The following is a 27,080-nucleotide window of genomic DNA, read 5'->3' as shown; positions in this document are numbered from 1 at the left end:
TATGTCCATTATATTTCTCGAACTTTGGAGTTTTAAAACCGATGGGCAGATGAACGTGGGGAAACATGCATAAATCATTGAACGAGACACTTTTGTGACCTCTCAATCCTTGCATATCTCTTACACTCTGTTCCAAACCTTTCATTTTTCTAGCCATTTCTTCATGTTCTTCGTTCTTAACAATTTTTTCAGCTTCAACATGGGAACTATACTGATGAGTGTGAGGGTAAGAGCTTGAAATTTTAAAAGTCAATTCAGGAGTATAATCTTGATCATAATGAACTTTGGGTAGAGGATCGTTGTTGAATTTTGGCTCCATTATAGGTTGTTGAATGACATTAATTGGCGCAATTGGAATGAATAGTGGATTACTTGTCATAGGCGTATTCAAAGGGTTCACCGTAGAAGTTACAGCTACATTGGATGTGGGTTCGAATCCAGGTGGATAAATTGGATCACTTATCGATATTTGGACAGGGGATGACATATTTGTATTTAGATAGTCACGGATTGAAGGCGATTGAGTTTGTCCACTCATCCAAGCTTCGTACATCTCCGTCATTTGTTGTCTTAGTATCCTTATCTCTTCGACTGACACTGTTTCTTGTGACATCATCTGGTTCTAAACCTCATCATTGTCTGACTCATTTCTATCTTTGCGAGTCATTTTCTTTTGCCCTTTTGACCTTGTATTATAGGGATGAGATACCAGCTTAACCACAAATCAACCACCTTAATTTAACTGTGCATAGATAATAATGTTTGTTAGGGTTAGACCTTCTTCAGTTATAATTTTTTTTTTTTTAAAGAAATAATTCATTGATCAAATCCGTTTGAGATTGCATACGTAACACGCTTGCGAAGATTTTTGCATATTTTTTCAAAAACTCAATAACTAAGCTTTTCTTTTTTAGAGCTTTGAGATAAAATTCTTTAGTTTTTTTTATTATTAGAATTATTAAAAGAAAATTAATAAAAACTTATTTTTGATAAATATTAAAGCTTCTTGTTTTCCATTTTTTTTTGAACTTTTGAAAAACGATTTTTTATTTTTCATTTTTGAATAAAGATCACCGAACCCAAAGATGGTATCTCATTGAGGTGAGAATCAGGTGTGCGTAGTTCGTTCAGATTGGACAGTAAAAAAAAATTTAAGATATTAATATTTTTTTTACAAATGTAACTTTTCAAAGTATTATGAAAGTAAAATATTTTGAATTTTCTTTTTACAAACTTTATGAAAAAAAATCTAAATAAAAATATTATTATTCTTTTCATTAAGTAATGCAAATTTTTTATTTTATTTTAAGAAATGTATAATAACTTCTAAAACAAGAAATATTTTCGTGTTTTTTTTTTCTTTTTTTAAATAAGATCAAAAGATTAAAAAAATAAAAATTCATTGCATTAGTCATACTAAAATGAGTCAACTTATAGAAACTTTCAAATAAATGCATTTTCATGTAGCACATAAAATGAGCTAAGTGATTAAGTAAGAGATGGATACTTGTCTTGGACGGATCCAACTCTTGTTTTGAGGCTCACTAAGTCACATGAATCGAAGTCTTCTAGGGATAACCGTGTCTATGTTCTAGTTTTACTAGGTTCAAACCGAAATAAGATAAGTATCTAGACTGGCTTACCCGAGTAGACAACTCGAGTCAAGGAGGGGCAACTTATCGGTAGCAGCGCTATTCCGACTTCATTGCTGGTGCAACCTTGCCTAACATTTGTGACTAAAATCCTTCACTGGGTGCCCAGACACTCCAGTTTTATCTCAAAAGAAATTTGGATGCATAACTGCATTCCCTACTACCTTATCTTTAGAGACTCAGATGGTGTACGAGAAGATAAATTATATATAATTCAACAATATCAAAATGATAAATGAGCAACAAGTAGCACATTAGGTCATCAAAACAATATATCCAATGAAATAATATAATAAAATAAAGTAAAAGTAAAAGTCAAATATACAAAACTCGAATTCTAGTTATTCCCCAGCAGAGTCGCCAGAGATGTCACACCCCTTTTAGCGCATAGCGGCGGAAGGGTTTTTCCAATTTAAGTGACGGTATTGATTTAGGGATTATTTTATTTTCATTTCAGAGTCGCCACTTGGAATTGAGTTATGGTGTTCCAAGTCACCTTTTGTTTAATCCCTAATCAAAAGAAAATGACTCTTTATATGGTATGCGAACTAGAAATTCGGGTAAGAAATTCTGTTGACCGAGGGGAAGATATTAGGCATCCCTCGAGTCCCGTGGTTCTAGCACGGTCGCCTTTATTGACTTTTACCTACTTTAAATCATTTGTGGATATATTATTTTCAGGTCATGACTTGTTTGCATTTTTATTGTTGAACTTTTATTTGGTCTCAAATCGGATGCATAACTGCATTCTCGACTTTTGACATATAAATAGCTTATGAACATAATTGTTTTCTTCTCTCGAGTGCATCACCTAATTTTATCTATAAGTAATCTTATTTTAAATTAATGAAAGTTATTATATTTTTAAACAAGGTGCATCACCGCATCCTTGAGGTTTTTTTTTCAATGTCTCAAAAAAAGATGCGCAACCGCATTCTTAATTTTTTACAAATATTTTTAACGTGCATAAAACTCATCTAGTATTAAAAGTACTTACTCTTATTTTTCTGAATTCTAGACAACTAATCTTCTCATTTCATTATTATATTTATTGATGATACTTTTAATTAAATTAACCCACATGTTAAAATATATATTAGAATAATTTTATCAAGGTGTGTCACCACATCTTTGAATTTCTTTTAAGTGTTTCAAAAAAGATGTGTAACCACATTCTTAATTGAAACAAATACTATTTTTTGTTTACATGCGTAAAACCCGTCTAATGTTATAAGAAAATATTAAATAAAATCAAATAAAATAAAACAAATCTAAACTTCTAGGATACAATATAAATTTTGGATTATCTTATATTCTTTTATTTTTATTCACCCTTAAAGTTAATGTTAAAATTAGGCCTACGCATCTTATATTTTTTTTATTTTATTTTTTTAGTCTTGAAGTTAATGGCGAAATTAGGCATACTCATATTGTACTTTTTATTAATCCAACAAAACAATGACGAATTGCTAAAATAAATCTCATTCTTTATTTAATAAATAAAACAACAATAATTTTGTGAACCCAATAATTCCTACTTTATCATTATTAGCATCGAAATCAAGAAAAGAACAACATCATGACCCATTCATTTTAAGACATCACAACTAGTGAACAAAAATAGATAAATAAAAATAATCACCAATAAAGTTACTTTCATTCATTAAAGAGATATAACACTTGACACATTCTTCATTTTAATCAAATTATGAATAAAATAAAAGTGTAAGAAAACTTATCATAATAATTACATCAAATTCCATGAATAAATGAAATAAGAAGATAAAGTAAAGTTGAATACCGCAAAATCTTAACCGAAGCTCGATTAGAACACCCATAACTTTTGTAGGTTATTTGTGATGGTATATGTGTTTGTGTTGATATGAAAAAAAATGGGTAAGGAAGAAAAGATGTGAATGTGTTGGTGAATTTTTCAAAAGGATAATCAAATAAAATGGGAAGACTTTTCTTCTTCTTTTTTTCTCGTGTAATGTGTTGTTGTTTTTTTTGTTTCTGTCCGTTCTCTTTATCTTTTTTGTGTGTGTATGTTGGTATATGTAGTAGTAGTAGTAGTGTATCGTGTGAGTATGTGTGTGTATAGTGGGGGGATTAGTGGGGTAGTGGAGGAGTATGTGGGGTGAGGGTAGGGGTAGTGGGGTAGTGAGGTAGTGTGGGTAGTTTAGGTTATTATATTTATTAAATTAAATATATATATATATATATATACCATAATAATAAAAATATTAATTATTTATTTTGAATTTATAAAATATGAGAAAAGTCAAATAGCTAGTCTAAAAATATAATTAAGAAACACTAGCTTATTTATTAAATCTAAATGAAAACATATATTTTTTGTAGTTTTTCAATCTTTTAAAATAAACTTACTAAAATACGATGAAAAATAAAATATTTAATTTATATATAAAAGCAATATTTATGTACTAAAAATAGTGTAATACCTTAAATTCGGTAAAAAATTACGTGTCTACATCTACTCCCCACCTTTCAAGTTCCAACACACTCCACTTTCAGCCCACCTACATACCCTCCCCCCCCCCCCAACTCCTACCCTCCACCCCGCTTATATAACATTTTCCTAAATTATATATAAAATACTTTTAAGAAAATATTTTTGTTAATTACTTATCAAACACTAAAAAATAAATAAAACTTATTTGTCTTTTAGGAAAATATTTTACAAGAAAATATGTTTTAGCAATTTCTTTTCTATTTTATCCCCAAAAAAACGGATCAAGAATTCCTTTTGATATGTTGTTAACCAATCCAAAGCCATAGTTCATGCTAGTACCAATCAAGTTGTTGAATTTTGTCCTCCATAAGTTAGAAAATGTATCCATTTAGCTCACCTTTGAACACATAAATCCACCTATATATATATTTTCCCACATATCAAATCATTTCATCATAATTTGCATTCAATTACTACCTTACTTCATAACACAAACATAAATCTCAAAATTAATTAACATGGCTAGCAAAGACTTCTATAGCAGTGGTAAAGTTCCCGGCCAAGCTCAGGTATACTCGATTTATATACTATTATGCTCACTTTACCTTTAGCGAAGCAATCAATTTCATGTCTCATTACATTTACTTTTTACATGAGATCTGTAAAATATAACATAAGAAATTGATGAATAAGACATAGAAGATATTTCAAAATTTATTTAACTGTAACTGATTATAAAAGATCATTTTTTCTTTCTGGAATTTGCACAAGTGACATTATAATTTTTTATCATAATTCGATACATTTAATTAAATTCTTGCAAAGTAGTTTTAGATGACACAATTCTATATAGTAATAGTAAAGTAACTTTTTTCCCATCAATTGCAGATAAGAAGGGATGAATCGACAGACCAAGGCCAAGTAACCAATTTGATTCAAGAGGTAGTAACATAACTCTACCATATGTTAGTGTATGGGTGGCAAAATGAGCCATTGAAAATATTACTTTATCTAATTTGATGTTTATGATTTATCTATTTATTAATTCAGCCTATTTTAATCAGTTCAATTTTCACCAATTTAAAAGTAGTAATTGATTTGTGTTAAGTATGTAGTCTAACTGTATCAAAATATTTAAATAAAGATAGGAGAATTTTTTATTAATTTTATTTGGTTATTAAATAAAATATAGAAGAAAATAAACAATAAATTTAAATTCAACGAGTGTTAGGAAGGTTGGATTATTCTTGACCGAATTCAGTTCAACCTAAGTAACTTTTCAACGGGTGCTGAAATCATCCATATATTGATTCAACCATATTTAAGCCAACATATTCAATCTGAACCACTCATTTACAAACCCTCATGTTAGTACGATATTTTGTTAATTTTAGTAATAAATTAAAGGGAAAAGGTCTGAAATATATTCGAACTTTGACCGAAATTGTTGTAATAATATCGAACTTTGGAAACGACCTTTCACCCCCTGCACTATTTAATAGTGTATTTTAAAGGTATATATGTACCCACGTGGACATCATAAATATTGCATCATTATAAATAGTAACGTGTCCATGTGGGCCCATATATACCTTTAAAATATACTATTAAATAGTGAAGAGGTAAAAGGTCATCCATAAAATTTGGTATCGTAACAGCAATTTCGGCCAAAGTTAAAATATTTTTCAGACTTTTTTCCCTAAATTAAATATGTCTGATAAGTGGTTGATGATTGAAGACCGGAACACAAGTGAAGAACATGGCTCAAGGAACAGCACAAGGAGCGGCTAATGTGGCTCATGGAGCTGCAAATATGGCTCAAGGAGCAGCACATGGTGCTGTTAATGTGGCTCATGGAGCAGCACAAGGTGTAGCTAATGTGGCTCATGGAGCTGCAAACATGGCTCAAGGAGCAGCACATGGTGCAGTTAATGTGGTTCATGGAGCTGCAAATATGGCTCAAGGAGCAGCACAAGGTGCAACACAAGGTGTATCTAATGTGGCTCATGGAGCTGCAAACATGGCTCAAAACACTGCTGAAGTTGTAAAGAACACTCTGGGAATCAATCACCCTAGCAACACCACTACAGGCACTGCTTCTGCTGACAATATTATCGAAGGCGGATCTAGGATTTAAAGTTTGATGCTGAGTGGAACATTTTTCCTAATGCTAAAATATTTTTTTTAATTTCGTCTTTATTTTTGTTATTACTATTATTTTAAACTGTAAGCTGTAGCAACTATGGTTTGTTGCTAGCTAGCATGCACACTACAACAATATTTATCTAGTTGTACTATTTCCAGCTTTCCTAGAAAATTATATAACTTTTAGCTATTATTGGAATTAAGTTAGCCAAGATTTTGCGTTTGGCACGAGTAACCTAAAATATTTTGCATCTAGTAGTTAAAAATTCCAAAACTAATTATAAGTCATTATTCCATCTTTTGTCAAATCATCTTGTTTCATGCGTTTTTGATTGAACATTCGAGTCTTAATTTGGTGAATAGTTGTAGAAAATTTTGAAGAACCACCATTGAAGGTTTAAATCGAGATTGATTTTTTTTTCATTCCCGATTATTATTGAACTCAGTCACTATGGTGTAGAAGATATTCAAGAATAAGGAAGAAGAATGAAGAAGAGAGAAGATTTCTTATTGATTCAATGGAGAGTTTAGAGAAAAAGTCTTAACTTTATTAAGAGTGCATTTGGGATCTTTATAACTAACTAATTCTAACTATCTAATTATATAGGCTTATCAGTTTATTGGGCCACAATTTACATCATTCTGTCCAATATCCCCCTCAAGCTAAGAGTGGTAAACAAATTATTTGGACATGAGAACTTCATGTTGTGGTCTGCTTAGGCCTTTTGTAAGAATATCAATTGGCTGGGATCTTTAGTTGATATGTATTCTGTTCTAACCAATCATTTCTGAAATTCTTCTCGACAATCAATTTCAATATGTTTGGTTCTTTCATGAAATACTGGATTGACAGCCATTTGAATTGCTAACTTATTATCACTGTAAATGTATACCGATAGTTATAGCTGTACACCAAGATCCTTCATTAATCCAATCAACCAAATTAGTTCAGACATTGTGGTTGTCATGCTTAATTCTATATATATTCAGCCTCTGTTGAACTTCTTGAAATACTAGTATTTTGCTTGTTTGACTTCCATGAGATGAGTGAATCACCTAGTTGTACAATAAAACCTATAACTGACCTTCTTGTGTGAAAGAGCATAATGCCTAGTCAGCATCACAAAATGCTGAAATTATCTCTTTCTTGTTGCTAGACATGAGAATTCCTAAGCCTACAGGTTGTTGTTTGATATTTTTGACTATTCTGAGAGCTACTTCCATATGCGATCTTTACGGTTGCTGCAGAAACTGACTAAGTGTTTATAAACTATATATTATATCAGGTCTTGTTACAGTTAGGTATAACAATTTTTCAATCAGCCTTTGATAACTTGCATGATCCTCTTATCAATAAAAAATAGATATATAATATATCGAGGGGATAAAAAATAAAAAAATCATTTATTTTTAATGGGTCATATATAACACAATCTATATTATTTGGCATCTAGTAGCTAACAATTCCTAAACTAATTATAAGAGTCGTTAGTCCACCTTTGGTCTAATCATCTTGTTTTATGCCTCTTTGATTGAACATTCGAGTCTTTATTTGGTGAATAGTTGTAGAAAATTTTAAAGAATCACCATTGAAGGTTTAAATCAAGCTTGAATTTTTTTCATCCCTGATCGTCATATTTTGATGGAAAATAATATATGTTTTGTTAAGGGGTCAAATCTGTTGGTGTAGATTTTATATGTTAATCCAATACCACTTCCATTTATTATTCATTCTAAGGAAAGTTTCTTAATAACAAACTAAGAATGGTCTTATAGTTCCTTGTGCTCCAGTGAAAAAGTCCCTTACTTCGACATCTATATAAAAGTGTATTTGTGTGTTGCACGTAGAGTTTATGAGAAAGATAAACTAATAAGGTAAATGACTACTTATCATCCGTTAAGAGTGGAACCAATTCAATAATATATTTCCACGAGAAACTTCAATATGTCAATAAAGTGGTGAAAAGAGAATCACATATAATGATCTTCTTGATCGTTTTGTAATTTTGCGAATTTTCCATGTTTTACCTTTTTTCATAGCTTATGTTTGGCGTTGCGGCCTGTACAGATGTGTGACACAATTTACGAGGTGATTGAATGGGTATTGGGTGATTTTTTAGTTTTGAAGGTCTGAAAATTGAGAAGTTTTGATCCAAGTCAATATTTCAGATAAAGTACGGAATCATAATGAAATTTCATCAACTTCGTTAGATCCAAAATATGACTTTTGAATTAGTTGCATAATTAATTCGGTCCCGAGGTATTCATGAGTGATTCAAGTTGTTTGTTGAAAATTTAAAATTCAAAATACTTGAATTGACTTTAGTCAACATTCTATCTCCGATATAAATTAAGTACTTATTCAACATTTATGTACCTAAATCCAGGTCACATTTCAAATCAATAAAGCTACCAAAACTATCATCCATTTGAACATTTCAACATATAATCGCCAAATTAATATATTATAACAACAATTCTGAATAAGTGTTAAACCAAGAAGCAGTAATTAACTTCTAGTTTAAGGAATATAATTGAGTGGGACATATTCCATTTGTGATGTTGTGTGAAGATTATGTGTGGAGCAAGACCTAGCCATCTCCCCAACAAGTGGAATGATAGGAAGTTTATCACAATTGCAAATTTCAACCATAAATCCATCTGGATCATGGAAAAAGAGTTGATCCACATATATCCCTCCTTCTTCAACTAGCTGTTTAACGTACTCAATCCCCATTTCTGTAAGCTTCTTCTCCACTCCATCTATGCTCTCACACTGCATGCATGCGTGCAAAGTTTAATTAGAAACAAACATTAGTCTAAATAATTATATGCACTAATATATTGTAAAACCTAAGGTAATTTTGTTTAGTACGTAAGACAGAATTACTACGAGGAGGATCTAGAATTTGAACATGTGTTATTGATTCAAGATCAATTAAAATGCTACTACGACTCATTTGAATTCGATCGAAGTCATAAATCTTTCATTACACCCAACTACAATATGATGCGCTATAACAAGTTAAATTATGAAACTATATGGAGTATATAAGTTTTTCTCTTATATATATATATATATATGTTGTCGTCTTTTTATGATCTCAATTTATATTTTTACGTTTTCCCAAACGATAGTTCTGTTCTTCACGAAAACTAAATAACATTATATATATAAAATAACATGATCATGCATGAACATATTATGCAGAGCTAAGTGGGGTTCATGAGTTCAGACGAACCCAATAACTTTTTCGTAAATCTTGTATTTGTATTAGAAAACTAAATAAATATATAAATTAACTTGTGAACCTCCTAAGTAAATTGACTTGTGGCTTAGTAATAAGAAAAGGGCCATGAAATGCTCTCCCACGATAGAGTTGTGAGTTTGAACTCCATTATCATCAAAAGTTTTTTTTTTGAAATGAAGCATGTTTTGCGATGCTTTCTTTTCTTTAGAACCCAGACTCCTAAGTCCTTATCCCGGCTCTAACTCAAATTATTACTAGTATAGAAATACACAAGTAAACAACAAAATGGAAAAAAAAAAACAAGAACCTGGAAAGATATATGATTGTCTTTGGGATTAATTTCAGTTTTCTTTGGCAATTTTTCTGAATCTTCCAACTGAAGTAAATGAATCCCTATCCCATGACCAAATAACCTATTCGTAAAACAAGAATCCCAGGTCAAAAGTTTGACAAAAAATTGATTATTCAAAATCGAAATATATAGGTCATGTCATATCAATTATATTACTACCTCTGTTTTAATTTATTTGATATATTTTGACTTGATATAAAGTTTAAAAATATTAAAAATAATTTTAAATGTTATGGCTTTAAATTTCATATATGTCAAATATATCAAAATGTAATTTAATCTTATGATCTTAATGATACTACAAAAAGTTGAAATTAAAAAATTATTTTTTAAAAAAAAGAATCATTCTTTTTTAAATGAGCTAAAAAAAAAGGTCAAACAATTTTATTTTTATTTGATCGGAGGTCAAACAAATTGAAATGAAAAGAGGACAAATTAGTTTCTTTTATACTTTATTTTTTTTCCCTTTAATTTGATTAGTATCTGTATATGTATTTGACATTCTTCTACTTTATTTTCTCCCTTTAATTTGATTAGTATCTGTATATATATATTTGACATTCTTCCTTTCCCATAATTAATACTCTCTGCATACCATTTGACGTGGGATGGTTTAACTTGACATAATATTTAAGATTTTTTTAAAAAAATTGTGCCCTATAACAATTAATTAGATATTAATGTGACAATAAGTTAGAAAATTTTAAAATTATATTATTTCTAATTTTAAAAAGCTGATATTCTAAAAGACTAAAAAAAAATAGTGCTACATAAAATGAGACGGATGAAATAATAACGATACGAAAGAAAAGAATGTAAATCGTGAAATTACCAAGCCCATTGAAATTGAAAGATGTAGGTCTTCTTATAGGGATAAATCCAAGAACATTTTTGTAAAAATCAATAGATTCTTCAAGTGATGTACAAACACGGGATATATGATTTAAGGATGTCAAAGCTAGTGGATTTCCATTATTTCCCTTCATCCCTTTTTTTTCTTATAAATCAAATAATTCGGTTTACCAGGGATATAACAATCAAATTAAAGGACAAATTTATTTAGAAGAAAAAAAAAACAAGTTAGAGGGATATATATGGATATTAATGGATGTATTTGAATGTGTAAAGAGGGGAAAATGAGTTTATGTAAATATATAGAAGCCATGTTTGCCACTTGGAATTTGTAAAATCCACGTGTCAAATAAAATAATAACATGACACGTAGATCGTACGTTGGTTGATGAGTTGGACCGTTGCTGTAAGCTAGCAAATTGGACATGTAAAATGTAAGCTATGATATTATTGCTGTAAGCGAGTATATTGGATATGTAAAACGTAAGTTATATTATTCAATGATTTGAATCCTTCTCTACGTAAACCAGTAGAAAATTCTTGAAACATTCCACAAATTTAAGGAAAAACCTATGTTATAAGATATATATTTATATCATATATATTAAGTTTATCTATATTTTTAAATAATTACGTATTTTATCGTTAATTAAGAATTTCTTATCTTATATTAAGGAAGAAACACTTAGATACATGTATTTTTGCAACCAGATACATTGAAATAGGGAGGGAGGCAAGCGAGATAGATATGTATTCCAGACACATGTGAATCACATTAGATACATGTTAATTCGGGGGCAGAGCCACCTTGTCTCTGAACCCCCTTCGACGAATAATTATACAATTTATATATGGTTAAAGTAATTTTACTTTTCTATGTATATATAGTAGATGTCGAACCTCCTTTGGCTAGTTCGTGTGTCTATTTCTTTAGATTTTGAACCCCCTTAGTCAAAATCTTGGTTCCGCCACTACATGTATCGGTGTGATTCACATATATCTAGGATATCAAATACATAAGAGAGTGACGAGCGAGATTTGTTATGAATCTCAGATACATAAAAATTCATTTGGATACAGTGTATCTATAACGTAGCTGGACATATTTGGATACATCAAAATCTAATAAGCTTCGTTATATTACAAACTAGAGCGCGTGTCTCTAAGTAAGTGACTCCTAAACTAGTGGAATTTCAATAAGTTTTCCAATATTTGACCCATAAGTTTCATGTTTTTTTTTTATAAAAAAACTCGCGTGAGGAGAGAAAAAAAAAAAAAGGATTCGATGTACATAGTATTTTTTATTATTACTTACACGTATAACAATTCAAAAAGTGAACGGTAAATTCGATGTTTATTTATGTATGTAAAAGATCCCGAAGTCTTTGTCAACCGTCAACGTTCAATCAGTAGATTGTAAGTAATCCATGTACATAGTATTTATTATTATAATTAATAATAATAATAATAATAATAATAATAATATAGTTATGATTATTAATACTATGATTATGAGAAACTTAAATCAATTTTTGTGAGTATATTTTTTCGTTTGCATTTTATACAATGTTCAATACATTCTCAAAGTTATTAAAATTTTAGTATACTTTGTTTCATCTTATTTTTAAAATAGTTTTTTTAATATAACATTTGTGGGGTATTTATTATATTTTATATTAAGCAAGTATAGAGGGTTCTTGTAGTATACGGAACGAATAATTAAGAGTATACTCATCCAGACACTAACTTCTGAATTTTTAAGTATTCATCATTGCTTCAAATTAAAACTTCTAAAGGGGGTCTCTCAACAAATGGTATTTTTTTGGAGACATTTGTTTATGACAAGACAAAAAGAAATATTGAAGTTAAAAGTGAAAAATAGAAATATATAGCTCTATCATATAAAATTTTGAAGAAAAATACTTTCTAAATCGATTGAGAGTAAATTTTACAAGTCAATCAAATTGTCTGCTATTTCGTTTTCACCATAAAAATAAGAAAAAAATTGTAACTTATAACTTTTTCACATAATTTTAATTTTAAAAACATTAAATTAATTAATATAATTTAATACTAAAAATTAATTAATTGACTTTCAGAAAATAGATAAAACAAGTATTTTGAGATAGAAAAAATAATACTCTCTCTAATCCATATCAAGTGAATTGTAACAATTCGACACATTTCATAAGAAAATTATTTAAGGACATAAATTAAAAATTATTTTTTACTATTATTCAAAAGGGGGCATCTCCAAACCTACCCTCTATTTTACTCTCCAAATATAGAGTTCTCTATTTTTTCAGACAACCAACTCCAACCCAATTTTCTATTATACTCTCTAAAAAAGAATTTTTTTCTCTTTCCTCAATATTATATTATTATTTCTATTTCATTCTTATTTTCTTATTTCATAATATATATCATTTCTTTTTCTTTTTTCCAAAATAATCATTTTATATAATTGTCATGTGATATAATATTTTATTTTTCAAATTATTTATTTAATATAAATTTACATTTTATTTTAAAAATTTTAATAACATAAATTGCAAGCAAGTATTCTATAATATACAAATTAATGGACAATTCAAATAAAAGAAACCATTAATGAAATATAATTACATAAATAATCAACTTTCAAGATTATGACGTTGCTCTCATATAATGCATTACGGAGTTAAAAATGAGCATTTTTTTCCTTAATTTTTTCATGTTTAGCTAAAAATTGTTCAAATAATAGATTTTCAAATTATATTAGTGATATAATTTTTTTTAAAATAGTATTAATTCGAGATGAAAATAGTATATATTAAATAATATATTTTTTAAAATATTATATTATATTTAAATAGAATTACAAATATTAGATATTTAATTTATATCATTATATGTAAAATAAATGTTCATTACAAAATAATAATAAAAAATATTAAAATAATGAAAATGTGAAATAGAGAATACAGATTAATATGGAGGTGGGTTGGAATGTTCATTCTCTATTTTACTCTCCAATTAAGAGAATGGAGAGTAAAATAGAGGTGGGTTGGAGATGGTCATCATTGAACTTTGAAAAAGACATTTATGTCATTCGTTAAAAATTTAGCTCATCTATGTCATTTTCGTTTGAGGAAAAAGCTCATCCATATCATTATTTGTAGATGAGCCAAACTTTTAACGAATGACATAGATAAACCTTTTTTCAAAGTTGGCAGACATATTTGAGTTTTTTTTTCTTTTAGAAAATAATTTAATTAATGACGTAATTGAAACATAATTGACCACATGAAAAAAAAAAATTTGTAAAATTTAAAGTGTTTTTAGTCAACAGATAATGACATAAATGAGTCTTTTTTCAAACGAAAATAACATATATGAGCCAAAATTTTAACGAATGGCATAAATAGACTTTTTTCAATGTTCGGTGACATATTTGTGTCTTTTTCCTTTTGATTATGCCTAATTATTCTACTAGAAAATGTAAAAAGTAATTAAGAAACTTATTCTGTTTGGCCATGCGATATGGTATCATGATATGGAATTATGATATGATATCATAATATGGAATTATGAGATGAAATTGAAGTTTTGTTTGGACATGTGATATGAAAATTTTGTGTTGTACATTTTCTCACAAACATAAGAATCACATAAGTTGTAAAATTATTAAAATAGCTCCAATTATGTATTCAATCTTATCAAATAAACAAAAATTTATAAAATCACATAATAAATTATTACAAAGATATTTGTTCTCCACTTAAGTAACTGTCTCATCTAACTTTAATTAATCAAACTTTAATTCAATAAAAAAAATTGAACATAAATTATAGAGTACTAGTCTTTAATATAATCCTCCCCAATAGTACAGACAAATTCCTCACGTTGAACTTGCATTTCTCGATCATGTGACCGAGAAGACGAACCAACATTGTTACTTTGAGTTGCAATAAATACAAAACGGTAGAAGTAATAAATTAAGTGTTGAAGTCAATGAAGAGAACAAATTTATTACTCAACAATCGATTGGTGTGAGTTAAAGTGACTATATGTTGGAAAGAATAATAAATTTTATGTCGGTGAGAATAATAAATTTTAAAAAGTAATGATGTGATTATAAATTTTACTTACATATGAAATAAATGGTTAGGTAGATATAAATGTGGGTTTGTGTTAACAAATTATAAACTTGTGGATCAATTTTTGTATTAAAATATCTCATATCATGATATGAAATTCTCATATCATGATTTTTGGAGAATATGGAATCACATCTCATGATATGGAATCAGCGTAAAATCGCATGTTTAAACGCTGATTTCATCTCACGATTCTATATCGTGATATGATATCGCATGGCCAAACGCCTACTAAATGAAAGATATATATTTAAAAAAAAGGAAGCTAAGTTGCGCAGATACTTCACTTTCAATACTACACTCATATAAATTTTTTTTAAAATACACTACTTTTAAAGAATCTCATGCATTAACATTTGAAAAATCCAAAAAATATATTAAAAATCCTGATAATTTTCTTGAACTTCGAATAATTCACATATTTTAAATTAAGAAATACTATTTTTTGGAGAATTAAAAAAAGTAAAAAGCAATTATGCTCAAAGACTTAATAAATTAAAAAAATCCTCATATTAATAACCCTTCAACAAATTTAGAAAGTAGTTTTGAGGCCAAAAGTGTCTGGAACCGTCTTATTCACTAAACGGCGTCACTTTTACCGAATGAAGTAGCAAGAAACTTCTCAAAGCTTTGATACTATACTACACACATCATCATTCATCAAGCACCTCCTAGAAACTACTTAATTGAAAAAAAACGGTTATAAAAACGCCTTAATTTTCTCAATTGCTAGAACCCAACAAGCCCATCAGAGTGTTTCTTCTTATTAAATTTAGTATATCAATGTCTTTGGCACGCTTAGCTTTGAAATCAAATCCAAGTGTGAGGCATCTGAATAATAATATACAGAAACAGAGATGGTGCTCTGAACTTGTACGGCGTTTTTCTACAGAATCGGATAAACAACAAGTAGCTGATTTAGCTGCGAATGGAAAATCGGAGAAACAACAAGTAGCTGATTTAGCTGGGAATGGAAAATTGGAGAAACAACAAGTAGCTGTTTCCGATAGTGCCAAAAAATCAAAGCTATTTCCAAGAAGACGCCGCCGGGGTAATCTTTGGAGACGCAGTGAACCGGACTTTGCACCTGCTCTTTTCGGTATGAAAAGAAATCCCCCTCCCCCCGCCATTTTTGACATGAATCTTATTTTTTATTGTTAATGAAATAATTTATAGTCACATAATTTTTTATTATTTATTTTAGATCTCAAAGTTTTTCTTAAATTCTGTGTTAAAGTTAAGTGGGACGGAGGGAGCATTATCTTTTGCAATTCTAAAATTTCCAACTTATCTCTTCTAGTGACATCGTTAAAATCAAAATATTTGAGTATTTATATATTTTTATTTTTTAACACCATAAGACTTGTATATACTTTTAGTTAAATATTTTAAGATAGATTTTTTTTTAAAAAAAATTCGGATGATATTTGTAGCACCATAAGATTTATATATATATGCTGCCCCCTCTCTATTTACCGACTCTAAATTCTGATTTTTGTTTTTTTTTGGGACAGAAAACTTACCAACAGGACTTGGAAATGCATTATTGCAAGCCACAGAGAATATCAACAAGATATTTGATAACCTTAACCTGAATCCCTCTCAATTACTGGGAAGGTATAAGGAGGATGATAAGAATTACAAAATTCGTTACGATGTGCCAGGACTAGGCAAGAACGACGTGAAGATTATGGTTGAGGATGGAATTTTAACAATAAAGGGTGAACACAAAGAAGAGAAGGAAGAAGAAGGATCAGATGATGAGTCTTGGTCATCAAGAAGTTATGGATACTACAATAATAGTATTGTGTTGCCTGAAGATGCAAAGGTTGATGAGATTAAAGCTGAGATGAAAGATGGTGTTTTGACAATTACTATTCCTAAAAGTGAGAAACCAAAGAAAGATGTTAAGGAAATTGAAGTTATGTGAGGTTTTCTTTGGTTCAAAAGTGTTTTTTGAGTATTATCTTTCACATGTTATGGGTGTTTTTATAATAATTGAAGTTTTCTTGAGTTATTTTTATTTCTATAATATGTATGTATTAATTTTTAAGTATTTTGAGTTGACTATTTATATTTGAAAATTTATTTTATATGTAGTTTAAATTTGTTTAGATACAATAATTAATAAAATAAAGATCATAGCTCATATTAATAATAAGAAAATATAAATAATGAATTAATAATTCACAAATTGTCAAATCGGTGACTCTTTTGAGTTGTTGTTAATTAAGTCGTCACTTAATTATTTACAATTTCTCTCATGGATCCCTATTAAATAGGGTCGATACTTATGAACTATATGATTTTTATAATATTTTGATACTTATCATCTCTAAAGTGTTTTGAGAATATCATCTCTAAAGTGTTTTGAGTTTTGATTGTTGTTATTAACATAGTTTTAGATTATATTTTAAAATATTCAAATAAATAGCTTAAATTTATTTAAACATAATAATCAAATAAAATTATATACTTAGACCTCATATATTTATATTAATAATAAATATGATTAATGATCCGTATGTTATCAAGTTGGCGTAATATAGAGCCGATACCAGATTTCAACACGTTAACACTATGAGATTCTCAGTAATATGCAATATACTTGGTAATTGAAGTAAATATGAATTCTGAAAATGATTAATGAATCGTTCATACATCGTGTGTGTTTTTCTTTTTAAAAAATAATAATATAATTTTGAGACTTAGATATTTTAAATAAATATTATTGATAATGTACCTTTTGTAGTGATGTCTTGAATTAAGAATGTCATTTCTTATAATATAGATGTCTTAAAGTAAAAACTAATACACTGTAATTAATCATAGCATATTAACATTCATATCCTTTTTATATAATTTCATCAAAACTAGTTTTCTTCAAATTTTAATTATTCTTTTATTTTGATCATTTAGTTTTTTCTTTATAAGCTGATTTTAATACTCATATAATAAAAAACAACTTGAAAGTTGTCAAATCGATCATTATCATATTTTAAAGTTAAAAATTATAAATAAAAAAAGAATAAAATTGAAATATAATTTTGATAGCCAATTTGTATCATAACCCATAAGTGTTATTTCTAATAATAACTAGAAAGCAATCACTGGACCAATATTATTAAGTATTATTTTATTTTTTTTGTCAAGTTTGTTTTTATGTGAAATTGGAGAAAAGAAATTTGATGGATCTAATGTGGTGTTCGTTATGTAAAATGTTAATTTTTCTATATTTGATCAGTTAAAATCTTTGCAATATATTTTCTCTAGAAAATAATTTTTTATCCTTTTAAAATGAGGAAATGATTTTTATAATAGACATATGAAAAAAAAGTTACACATGATATTCTACATTGATAATGTCTTCCTCCGTTTTCAACCACACCTCATCTTTACCCCATAATATGGAGCTCCCCCCATCTTCATCTCCACCACCACACACATCCCTACCCTCTACCTTCACCTCTTATAGTATTTGTCTAAATTATATAAAAATGCTTTTAGGATAATAATTTTTGTCAACCTATCAAAAACAAGAAAATAAATAAGAAACATATTTATTTTCCTAGAAATCATTTCTAAAACAATATTTTTAATCTTAACAAACACATCCTAAGTAATTGTTAATCATATACTCATAGTATTGCATACTAAAAATTGAATACGCTCTCGATCCATGAATAGATGTTGACTGTCAAATAATAAATTATTATACTCATAGAAACATTATACCATTAGATACTTAAAGCGACACTTTATACACATATATAGTATTACTATTTTATATATTAGCGAAATATGATACATTTTTCTCAATAGTCATCAAGGTTCTTATTTTAAATTCTTTTACCAAAAACATATTACGGAATAATTATATTAATTATATTTTAAAATTTATTATTGATATATCATTGTTAAGATAACAATTAGGATAAAAATAAAGAAAATGTGCATACTCTACTAATTAATTTCATTTTAGACTCTCAATTATCTTGGAGTTTAACTTGACTATTAGTATTTTATAGAATTACTTAACGATAATGATAAAGTCAGGCAAAAATAATTAATTTTCATAATTTATTAAAATAAACAAGTAAAATATTATTTTATTATTATAAGAGTCAAATTAATAAATTTTTCATTAAAATAACAATTAGGATAAAAATAAAGAAAATGTGCATACTCTACTAATTAATTTAATTTTAGTCTCTCAATTATATAGGAGTTTAACTTGACTATTAGTATTTTATAGAATCACTTAATGATAATGATAAAGTCAGGCAAAAATAATTAATTTTCTTAATTTATTAAAATAAACAAGTAAAATATTATTTTATTATTATAAGAGTCAAATTAAAGATAACATTTACTATTTACTTTATTAATTATAATTAGTGGATATGAATTGATTTTCGAGAAAACTCTCAGCCAATAAGAGGATAACATTTTCCTTGATTCCTATAATTGATTCTTCTCATTATTTATCCTTTCTACCATCTTTTCTCATTATATGTTATGTCAACTCATTTTTACTTGTCATATTTGAAATTATATATTCATTAAAAAATAATTTATAGGTTAACTAATTAATACTAAAAAAATAATATAATTTTTTTTAAAAAATTATTCTTAATATATGAAAATTGACAATAAAAATAAAAAAATTCCTTTTTAAATAATGGATAATGTTTTATTTAAAAATATATGTAAAAGGAAAATGACTGAGTTTTTGAAATATCAATTAAACTTATGGTTTAAGAGAAATCGAATATTCAAAAGAACAGAGTCGCCACTTAATTTTTAATAAAAATCAAGAAAAAATTAAAGGGTTTTCAAAAGATTTAAACAGATAAAATCCATTGAAAATAAAAGGGTTCGAAGTTCAATGTACATTCCAAGAAGGTGTTAGGCCCTCGGAATGCCCGCTAACTCGCGGTTGACCGGCGATTCCAAAATGATTTTGACTAATTTTGAAATTTTAACTTAAGTAAAAGAATTCGTTTATTTTAACTAATTATTTTTAGAATTTAACCAAGTAAAGATTCACGACTTTGACTAATTTTGAAAGTTTAACAAAGTAAAAGAAACTCATTTATTTTAACTAATATTTTATTTAAATTTAAATTAAGTAAAAAGAGCTCATTTATTTTAACTTATTTTTTATTACTATTATTATTTTTATCACTTTATTTACCTTAAGAGGGAATGAACTAAAGGGGAATTTTCTAAAGGGGAATAATTCATATAATGTCTATAATGTCAATAAGACTACTATTAAAAAAGAAAAAAAAACTAAGTAATAAAAATATATATACTTTAATTCAAAAATAAAATGAAATGACCATTCTCAGAAATTTAATTAAATTAAACCATAAGATAAATAAAATGTTAGTCAAATACTAAGATAAATAAGTAACAAAGAAAGGATATGTCAAATTTTGGGCTTTTGGCCCATTTTTTTTTGCTATTGGGCCTGCTGCAACTTCCTGTACTTTTGGCCCTTCTTATTTTCAAAATTCTGTATATACGCGTCCCGTATACCATTGTATACGGGCCGCATTTTGGGCTTATTTTCCTGTATTACCCCTGCATATCAGCTTTAATTTGTGTTTTTGCCTTCGGACATGTATCCCTGGAATTTATGACTTGTATATCAATGTACGCCACTGTATATCGGCGTATACATGTTGTATCTCAGCCAATTTTTGGCCTTTCAGAAACTGTAATTTCAGTTTCCAGCCTTTGTTTGTAGCTTTCAACCTATCCTCCGACTTTTCCATGAACGGACTGACTCAAGATGAGAGTTGAGTTTTGAACCAACTCGAGATGCAAGGAATTAGAGGGAATCGAATAGACTCAAATCGAGGGGTTCATGCAAGAAAGAGAAAATAAAAAAAATAAAAAATGAGAAAAATTAGGATTCTAATCATAGAAAAAAATACTTGGGACAAACCACATGATTTCCATAAAAGCTATGGGAATTTTAACAATAATGAGATATCTCAAATACATAGTGAGATGAATAAGCCCCAAACCGAACACATGTTAATTCCTAATAATCATTATCTAAGTGAATGCCAAAGAGTAAGTAACGATCACTTATGATCCCAAACGTATGAAAGAAACAACCTCACTTTGTCAAGCTTTAAATATACAAACTAGTACTAGAAAACCTTTAAATGGAAATCACCAGAGACTTAAAATTAAACTTTACCAAAGCTAAATTCAATATATGACCTGCATTCTTCATTTTAAGAGACACAAAACCAGATTAAGGAGTGCTAGAGCTTTACATTGAAAACCTTGTAAACACAAAGACAGAGGATTCATCCCGTATTTTCATCTTTAAAGACATATGATGACTTCACGCACATATTGGAATGGAGATCTAACGACTCGACAAAACAAAAGAATCCAACTCTTACTGGAAACAAAAGGAATGAACAAACAAACAAAACCCAACCATACTAGGAGTGACTGATTTAGATTTAAACGAGCAAAAGAAAGTATAGAATCTACCATCTACACCAAACAGTGAACTACAAATTTAATAGGCGAGGAGGCTGATAAAAAAAAGGAAGAAGTATACCTTTCCCGAAGCAGCGGACTGAGACCAAACGAGCAGAGTGACTTCACCACCCAGCGACTTCGAAAAAGTTTGAGACTTTCGATAAATTTCCAGCAGCCCCCGAAGAAACGACAAACCAAAATATATTTATTGTGTATTTCTTGTGTATCCTCTGTAACTCAATAACCCTATTTTTTAAATCTCAATCCCTCCTCCCCTACCCCTTGGACAGAAAAGATCTTATATAAGGAGAAATTAGGGTAGATTTTTGGGGGAAAATCGGATAAAAAATTGGATTCAAAGGCCCACAAATTTGAATTCCAAAAAAAAACTTTCACAAATCAGGAGAGGCATCCTTTTCCTGAAAATTTCGCCCATTTCGAAAGAGGAAAGGGAAATAGACACCTTGGATCGATCCCAACGTCCTTGGCGAGCTACGTGGCGTGATCCCACGACTGGAAGGACGATCCTTTGGTTGGAAAAGGACCTGGAACAGCTGGGTTTCGAATTTTGTCGCGTTTGGAATAGGGAAAGACGCAGGGTACCGTTTGAGTATTGTTGTACGTGTTTGTTGCCGTTGATTGTATTGTTGTTGGGTCTTCTGATGGGTATTATATTGTTGGTCTTTTGGTGGGTTATAGAATTGTTAGGAATTGGGCTGGGAATTGGGAATGGGTCTCGGCTGAATTGGAAAACAAAAAGGGATGGGTTTTGGTATAAAATTGGGCCAACTTGGTCTCAAATTTGAGTTAGGGTGAGGGAATAAATGGCTAGAATTGCAATAAAGGGTTAGGTAGATGAATTAACAATCTAGCCAAATTGAATTATTTTAGTTAATTCGGCTAGTAATTAAATAAGACGAATTAATATAATTAATTAACGAGCTTCTTAATCTTAACGGAATAAAATAATTAACTTAATAAAAATAACTAATTCAACAATATAGCTATAATTCAAACTAAATTATATTAATAAAGTGTTTAACGTTAAAATAATAATAATAATAATAATAATAATAATAATGAAATCTTTTTATTTTAAGATAGTTTTCAAGTATTTATAAAATATATTAGTTACATACGTAGCAATATAAAACATATTTATTATTTAAAATATTATAAAAGGTGAATAAAATTCTTAAACTATCTTGAAACATATTTTAAATTTTTGTAAAATTAGTTATTTCAAATCGTTTGGAATTAAGGAAGCTCGCAAATTAATTCTTACCGTGGAGGGTCAAAATTAGGTGTCAACAACTGTCCCTCATTTTACTTGGATTAATGCAAGAAATTCGAGGAAAATGAAATTGACAAATCCAATTTTGATCGACCGCATCTTCATCCTTTAGGAGATGGATTTGGTACGGATTTTAGGAATTACGGCCGAACCCCGAAAATTGGTTTCCTACATATCTCAGGTTATATGAGAATTCAAGTCACTTGTAGTTCGATACGCTTGATTTGACGCACGATTTTGAAAGAATTCAAGGTCATCCCGATTTCGGATTACGAAGAGACCGGAATGCTCGGGAATAAGATTTGAGAGTGAATGTTGGAATACAACCGAGTTTTCAACATTGATCCCGCCTACATATTCCTCAACCTAGGAAATCAGGCTGCTTGTAGTTCGACTCAATCGGTTGAAAAGGAGATCTATTATGCAAGATAACCTTTGTTCAGGAGGAGTGAAAAATGAGTCGAGTATGAAAAGGAGGCTTGTAACCTCTTAGTCATGAATGTGGTGCACTTCACACCCATAATTAAGAACTTACACGGACATAATTTCCAAAGCTCTCGGCGCATTGTCACTCAGATTGGAAGGATGCCTCCGGTAGAGACCAAAAAATTTCTGGATGCGAAACTGAAACCGACAATCCCAAAGATATACCCACATGCCTTCTGATAGGGGTGTGGTTTGATTGTGGTGGAAGTCGCTCCTCTGCTCGCGTCCTAAGAGTTTGGCACTCCTCTTTGGGCTATGTCCCAGTTCGTTGCTAAGAAAAAGTTTCACGTTGTGCTGCATTCTTTTTGATGTCGTCTGCACCTGTGGTTTGTTTTGAGAATTCATCCTCTCGGATGCTCTCGATAGAGACTGAGATGAAACTCATTAGCATAAAAATGCAATTCAAATGGAGAGATGGTGTCTTTTACCGTGTTGACACTTAATTTCTCTCTTTGAACATTGACGTCAACTTCATCGGGTTTGACGTAAAGCAAATAAAGCATGTATATTATATTTGCACTATAATCTTCAATGTACTCTTTCTTTGATGTCAAGTAGTAAAATAGGCAATGTAATGTGTTGACAATTCTCTTGATGTCGTTGTTGATGATTCTCTTTTGCAAAGAAAAATGATGTAGTTGATGTTGATTTTCTTGTGATGAATAAATCTTCTTCTTGCGATGCATAAATTCCTTTCCCGCGATGCATGCATCTTTTCCCCACGATGCATGAATCTTCTCTTGCAATGCATAATTTCCTTCTCTTGCAATGCATGATTTCCTTCTCGATGCATGACTTCTTTCTCTTGCAATGCATGACTCATTTTTTGGGATGCGTAAATCTCTGTCCCGCGATGCATGAGTCTTCTCTTGCGATGCATGACTTTTTCTCTTGCTATTCATGGTTTCTTCTTCTTGCTATGCATAATTCCCTTTTTCGCGATGTATGAATCTCTTTCCTGCGATGCATGACTTTCTCCTGCGATACATGACTCTCTCTTGCGACACATGACTTTTTTCTTTTGCAATGCATGGGTCTCTTTTCCCCGATGCATGACTTTTTCTCTTGCCATGCGTGGTTTCTTCTTCTTGCTATGCATTAATCTCTTTCCCACGATGCATGACTTCTTTTCCGCGATACATGAATCATTCTCTTGCTATGCACGAATCCTTCTCTTGCAATGCATGAATCTTTTCCCGCGATGCATGATTCTTTTGATGATGCCTCCCTGATACTGAACGAAGATGATGCTTTACCCAACAACATAGGTGATCTTCTGGGTATCTCTTGGACGGCGGTATCGTCTCAATTGACAATATAAATAGAAATGACCCTCGGAGTAGTGGTATCATCTCTTTTGACAATACGATATAAATGACTCTCTGGGTAGTAGTATCGTCTCATTAGACAATATAAATAAAAATGACCTTCAGGGTAAAAAATATTATCATATCTGATAATATAATGCAGATAATATCCTCCCAGTTTATTTAGCTGATGGAAAACAATAAAGTGACGTTCCTCAGGGTTCTCATTTGTTCCATTTCCGAACATAATGGCATGTTCATTATGGACCTCTCCTTGTTTTCATCGAATGAAATAATGTTACCCATATTCCCAAATCTTTGATATAAGAAACATAAAATATTTCCTGCATCCACAGAAAAATTGTCAATTATGGGGAGCTCTTCGCCCCTTTGACTTCTCCATATTCATTGTGCTGATTTTGAGGTAAACTTATAGACCTGCGTCCACAGAAAAATTGTTAGTTTTTTTTTAAATGAACTGATCTGTGTCGATCTCTTCGGTTGTCCGCTCCCTGTCTTGCTATCTCCGGTTGATTTCTTCTATCTCCCGTTTCTTGATAGATAAGACAACATTTCTATGCAAAAAAAATTTAAACATGAAAAAAAGTTTTAAGAAAAAATAGATTTTCAAGAAAATAATATTTGGAAAAGGTCACTGCCAAGTGTCATGTCACGTCGAGCTCTAGCGAACATTTTTGACGTTGGTGCCTCGAGTCTATCTGAGTACTTGTTGGGGAGTATCACAAGTTGTTCTAAACTGCCAATAAACTCAGTTGAAATTTTTGAGGTCATTCTCAAGATTTATGTCCCAGTTAACTGTCTCGGTGTATCTTTAACCATTGGTGATCAAGTCATGGAATTTTGAGATCCCCTCAAAAATTCTGTCCCAGTTGCGAATGTCAAAGCAACTTCAGTCTCGACTTTGTTGGAGAGATCTTCTTGTTGAGAATTTTTGAGTTCCTCTAAAAAATTATGTCCTAGTTTCTATTATAAAGAGAAATAAAAACCTTACGGGAGATATGACCGAACCCTTGTGGCGCCTACGTATCCCGTTGAGGCAGGAATCAGGTCGAACGTAGTTCCCCTTCAAGAATTAACAAAAATAAGAAGATTACACATAAACCGACCGAGGCCGACATAGGCCGCCTACGTATCTCATTCTTGAGAATTCAGGTCGAACGTAGTTCAAATACAAGGAAAAATATTAAAAAGGGATAAAGGGGTGACCGAGGCCGACATAGGCCGCCTATGTATCTCATTCTTGAGAATCCTGGTCAGACGTAGTTCATTACATAAGGGTAGATTCTAAACAAAGCAATTACAAGCAAATAGGACGATTACAAGGAAATGACAGAAATACAAACTGAAATCTTCACACATAGTATCTCTTGACAACATCTGAATTGATTGGTTTCGGCCATTCGGTGCCATCCATCTCCGATAGGAGCAAGGTACCTCCAGATAACACTTTGCGAACCATGTAGGGTCCTTGCCAATTTGGTGCAAATTTCCCTTTGCACTCATCCTGATGAGGGAAAATGCATTTGAGGACTAACTGACCAACCTCAAACATTCTGGCTCTTACCTTCTTGTAGAAAGCACGAATCATTCTCTGTCGATATAGTTGTCCATGACAAACAACAACCATTCTCTTCTCATCAATCAATGTTAACTGATCGATCCGCTTGCGAACCCATTCGGCATCACTCAACTCAGCTTCTTGGATGATTCTTAATGAAGGTATATCAACTTCTGCAGGTATAATTGCTTCTGTTCCATATACTAGCAAATATGGAGTAGCTCCGACTGATGTTCTAACAGTCGTTCGGTAACCCAACAAAGCATATGGCAACATCTCGTGCCAACCTCTGTGATTATCAATCATTTTCCTCAAAATCTTCTTTATGTTCTTGTTGGCAGCTTCTACGGCTCCATTCATTTGAGGACGATAGGCGGTTGAGTTTCGGTGAGTAATTTTAAATTGTTCACATATCTCTCTCATCAAGTGACTGTTGAGATTCGCTCCATTATCAGTAATGATGGATTCTGGTACTCCAAACCTACATATCAAATTGTTGCGAACAAAATTAGCTACAACCTTCTTGGTTACCGACTTATACGAAGCTGCTTCCACCCACTTGGTGAAGTAGTCAATGGCAACCAAAATGAATCTGTGTCCGTTAGAAGCGGCTGGCTCTATTGGACCAATGACATCCATGCCCCAAGCTACAAACGGCCAAGGAGAACTCATAGCATTTAGTTCGTGAGGCGGGACTCGAATCAAATCACCATGCACTTGACATTTGTGATATTTCTGCACAAACTTGCAACAATCATGTTCCATAGTCATCCAAAAATAGCCGGCTCGAAGGTTCTTTCTCGACAAAGTGAGTCCATTCATATGAGTACCACAAAGTCCGGCATGTATCTGTTCAAGAAGCTTATCAGCTTCACTAGCATCCACGCATCTGAGAAAACCTAAATCTGGAGTTCTCCTATAAAAGATTCCTCACTTGCAAAGAAATTGAGGGCCATACGGCGTATCGACTTCTTCTGATTGGACGTTGCATTCTCAGGATAAGTCCCGTCCTCTAAATACTTCTTGAGGTCAAAATA

The 27,080-nt window shown here is 30.4% G+C and overlaps 4 protein-coding genes and 1 pseudogene across 4 annotated transcripts in view; 2 read left to right on the top strand and 3 right to left on the bottom strand.

Moving 5' to 3' along the window:
• Nucleotides 1-27,080, bottom strand: part of LOC125830424 (cytochrome c1-2, heme protein, mitochondrial-like) — a 133,101-nt gene that overhangs the window by 94,906 nt on the left and 11,115 nt on the right. The gene's annotated exons all lie outside the window — the stretch shown is intronic.
• Nucleotides 1-27,080, bottom strand: part of LOC125830499 (uncharacterized) — a 32,005-nt pseudogene that overhangs the window by 1,211 nt on the left and 3,714 nt on the right.
• LOC125830449 (predicted GPI-anchored protein 23) lies at nucleotides 4,606-6,262 on the top strand. The gene is made up of 4 exons (XM_049509646.1): nucleotides 4,606-4,694; nucleotides 5,014-5,067; nucleotides 5,864-6,047; nucleotides 6,102-6,262. The coding sequence occupies exons 1-4, from the start codon at nucleotides 4,644-4,646 to the stop codon at nucleotides 6,260-6,262; spliced, it is 450 nt and encodes a 149-aa protein (XP_049365603.1). The 5' UTR covers nucleotides 4,606-4,643.
• LOC125830444 (glyoxylase I 4-like) lies at nucleotides 8,792-10,859 on the bottom strand. The gene is made up of 3 exons (XM_049509641.1): nucleotides 10,711-10,859; nucleotides 9,829-9,934; nucleotides 8,792-9,046 (listed from the first exon to the last, which is right to left on the bottom strand). The coding sequence occupies exons 1-3, from the start codon at nucleotides 10,857-10,859 to the stop codon at nucleotides 8,792-8,794; spliced, it is 510 nt and encodes a 169-aa protein (XP_049365598.1).
• On the top strand, nucleotides 15,648-16,794 carry LOC125830434 (26.5 kDa heat shock protein, mitochondrial). Its single transcript, XM_049509629.1, has 2 exons — nucleotides 15,648-15,963; nucleotides 16,379-16,794. Exons 1-2 carry the CDS (start codon nucleotides 15,648-15,650, stop codon nucleotides 16,792-16,794), a joined length of 732 nt encoding a protein of 243 aa, XP_049365586.1.

Source organism: Solanum verrucosum, unplaced genomic scaffold (assembly GCF_900185275.1).
Source record: "Solanum verrucosum unplaced genomic scaffold, falcon-dt-bn FXZP01000228.1, whole genome shotgun sequence".
Taxonomy (NCBI): domain Eukaryota; kingdom Viridiplantae; phylum Streptophyta; class Magnoliopsida; order Solanales; family Solanaceae; genus Solanum; species Solanum verrucosum.
Note: the sequence above shows the minus strand (reverse complement) of the source record. Positions and strands in the feature narration are given on the sequence as shown.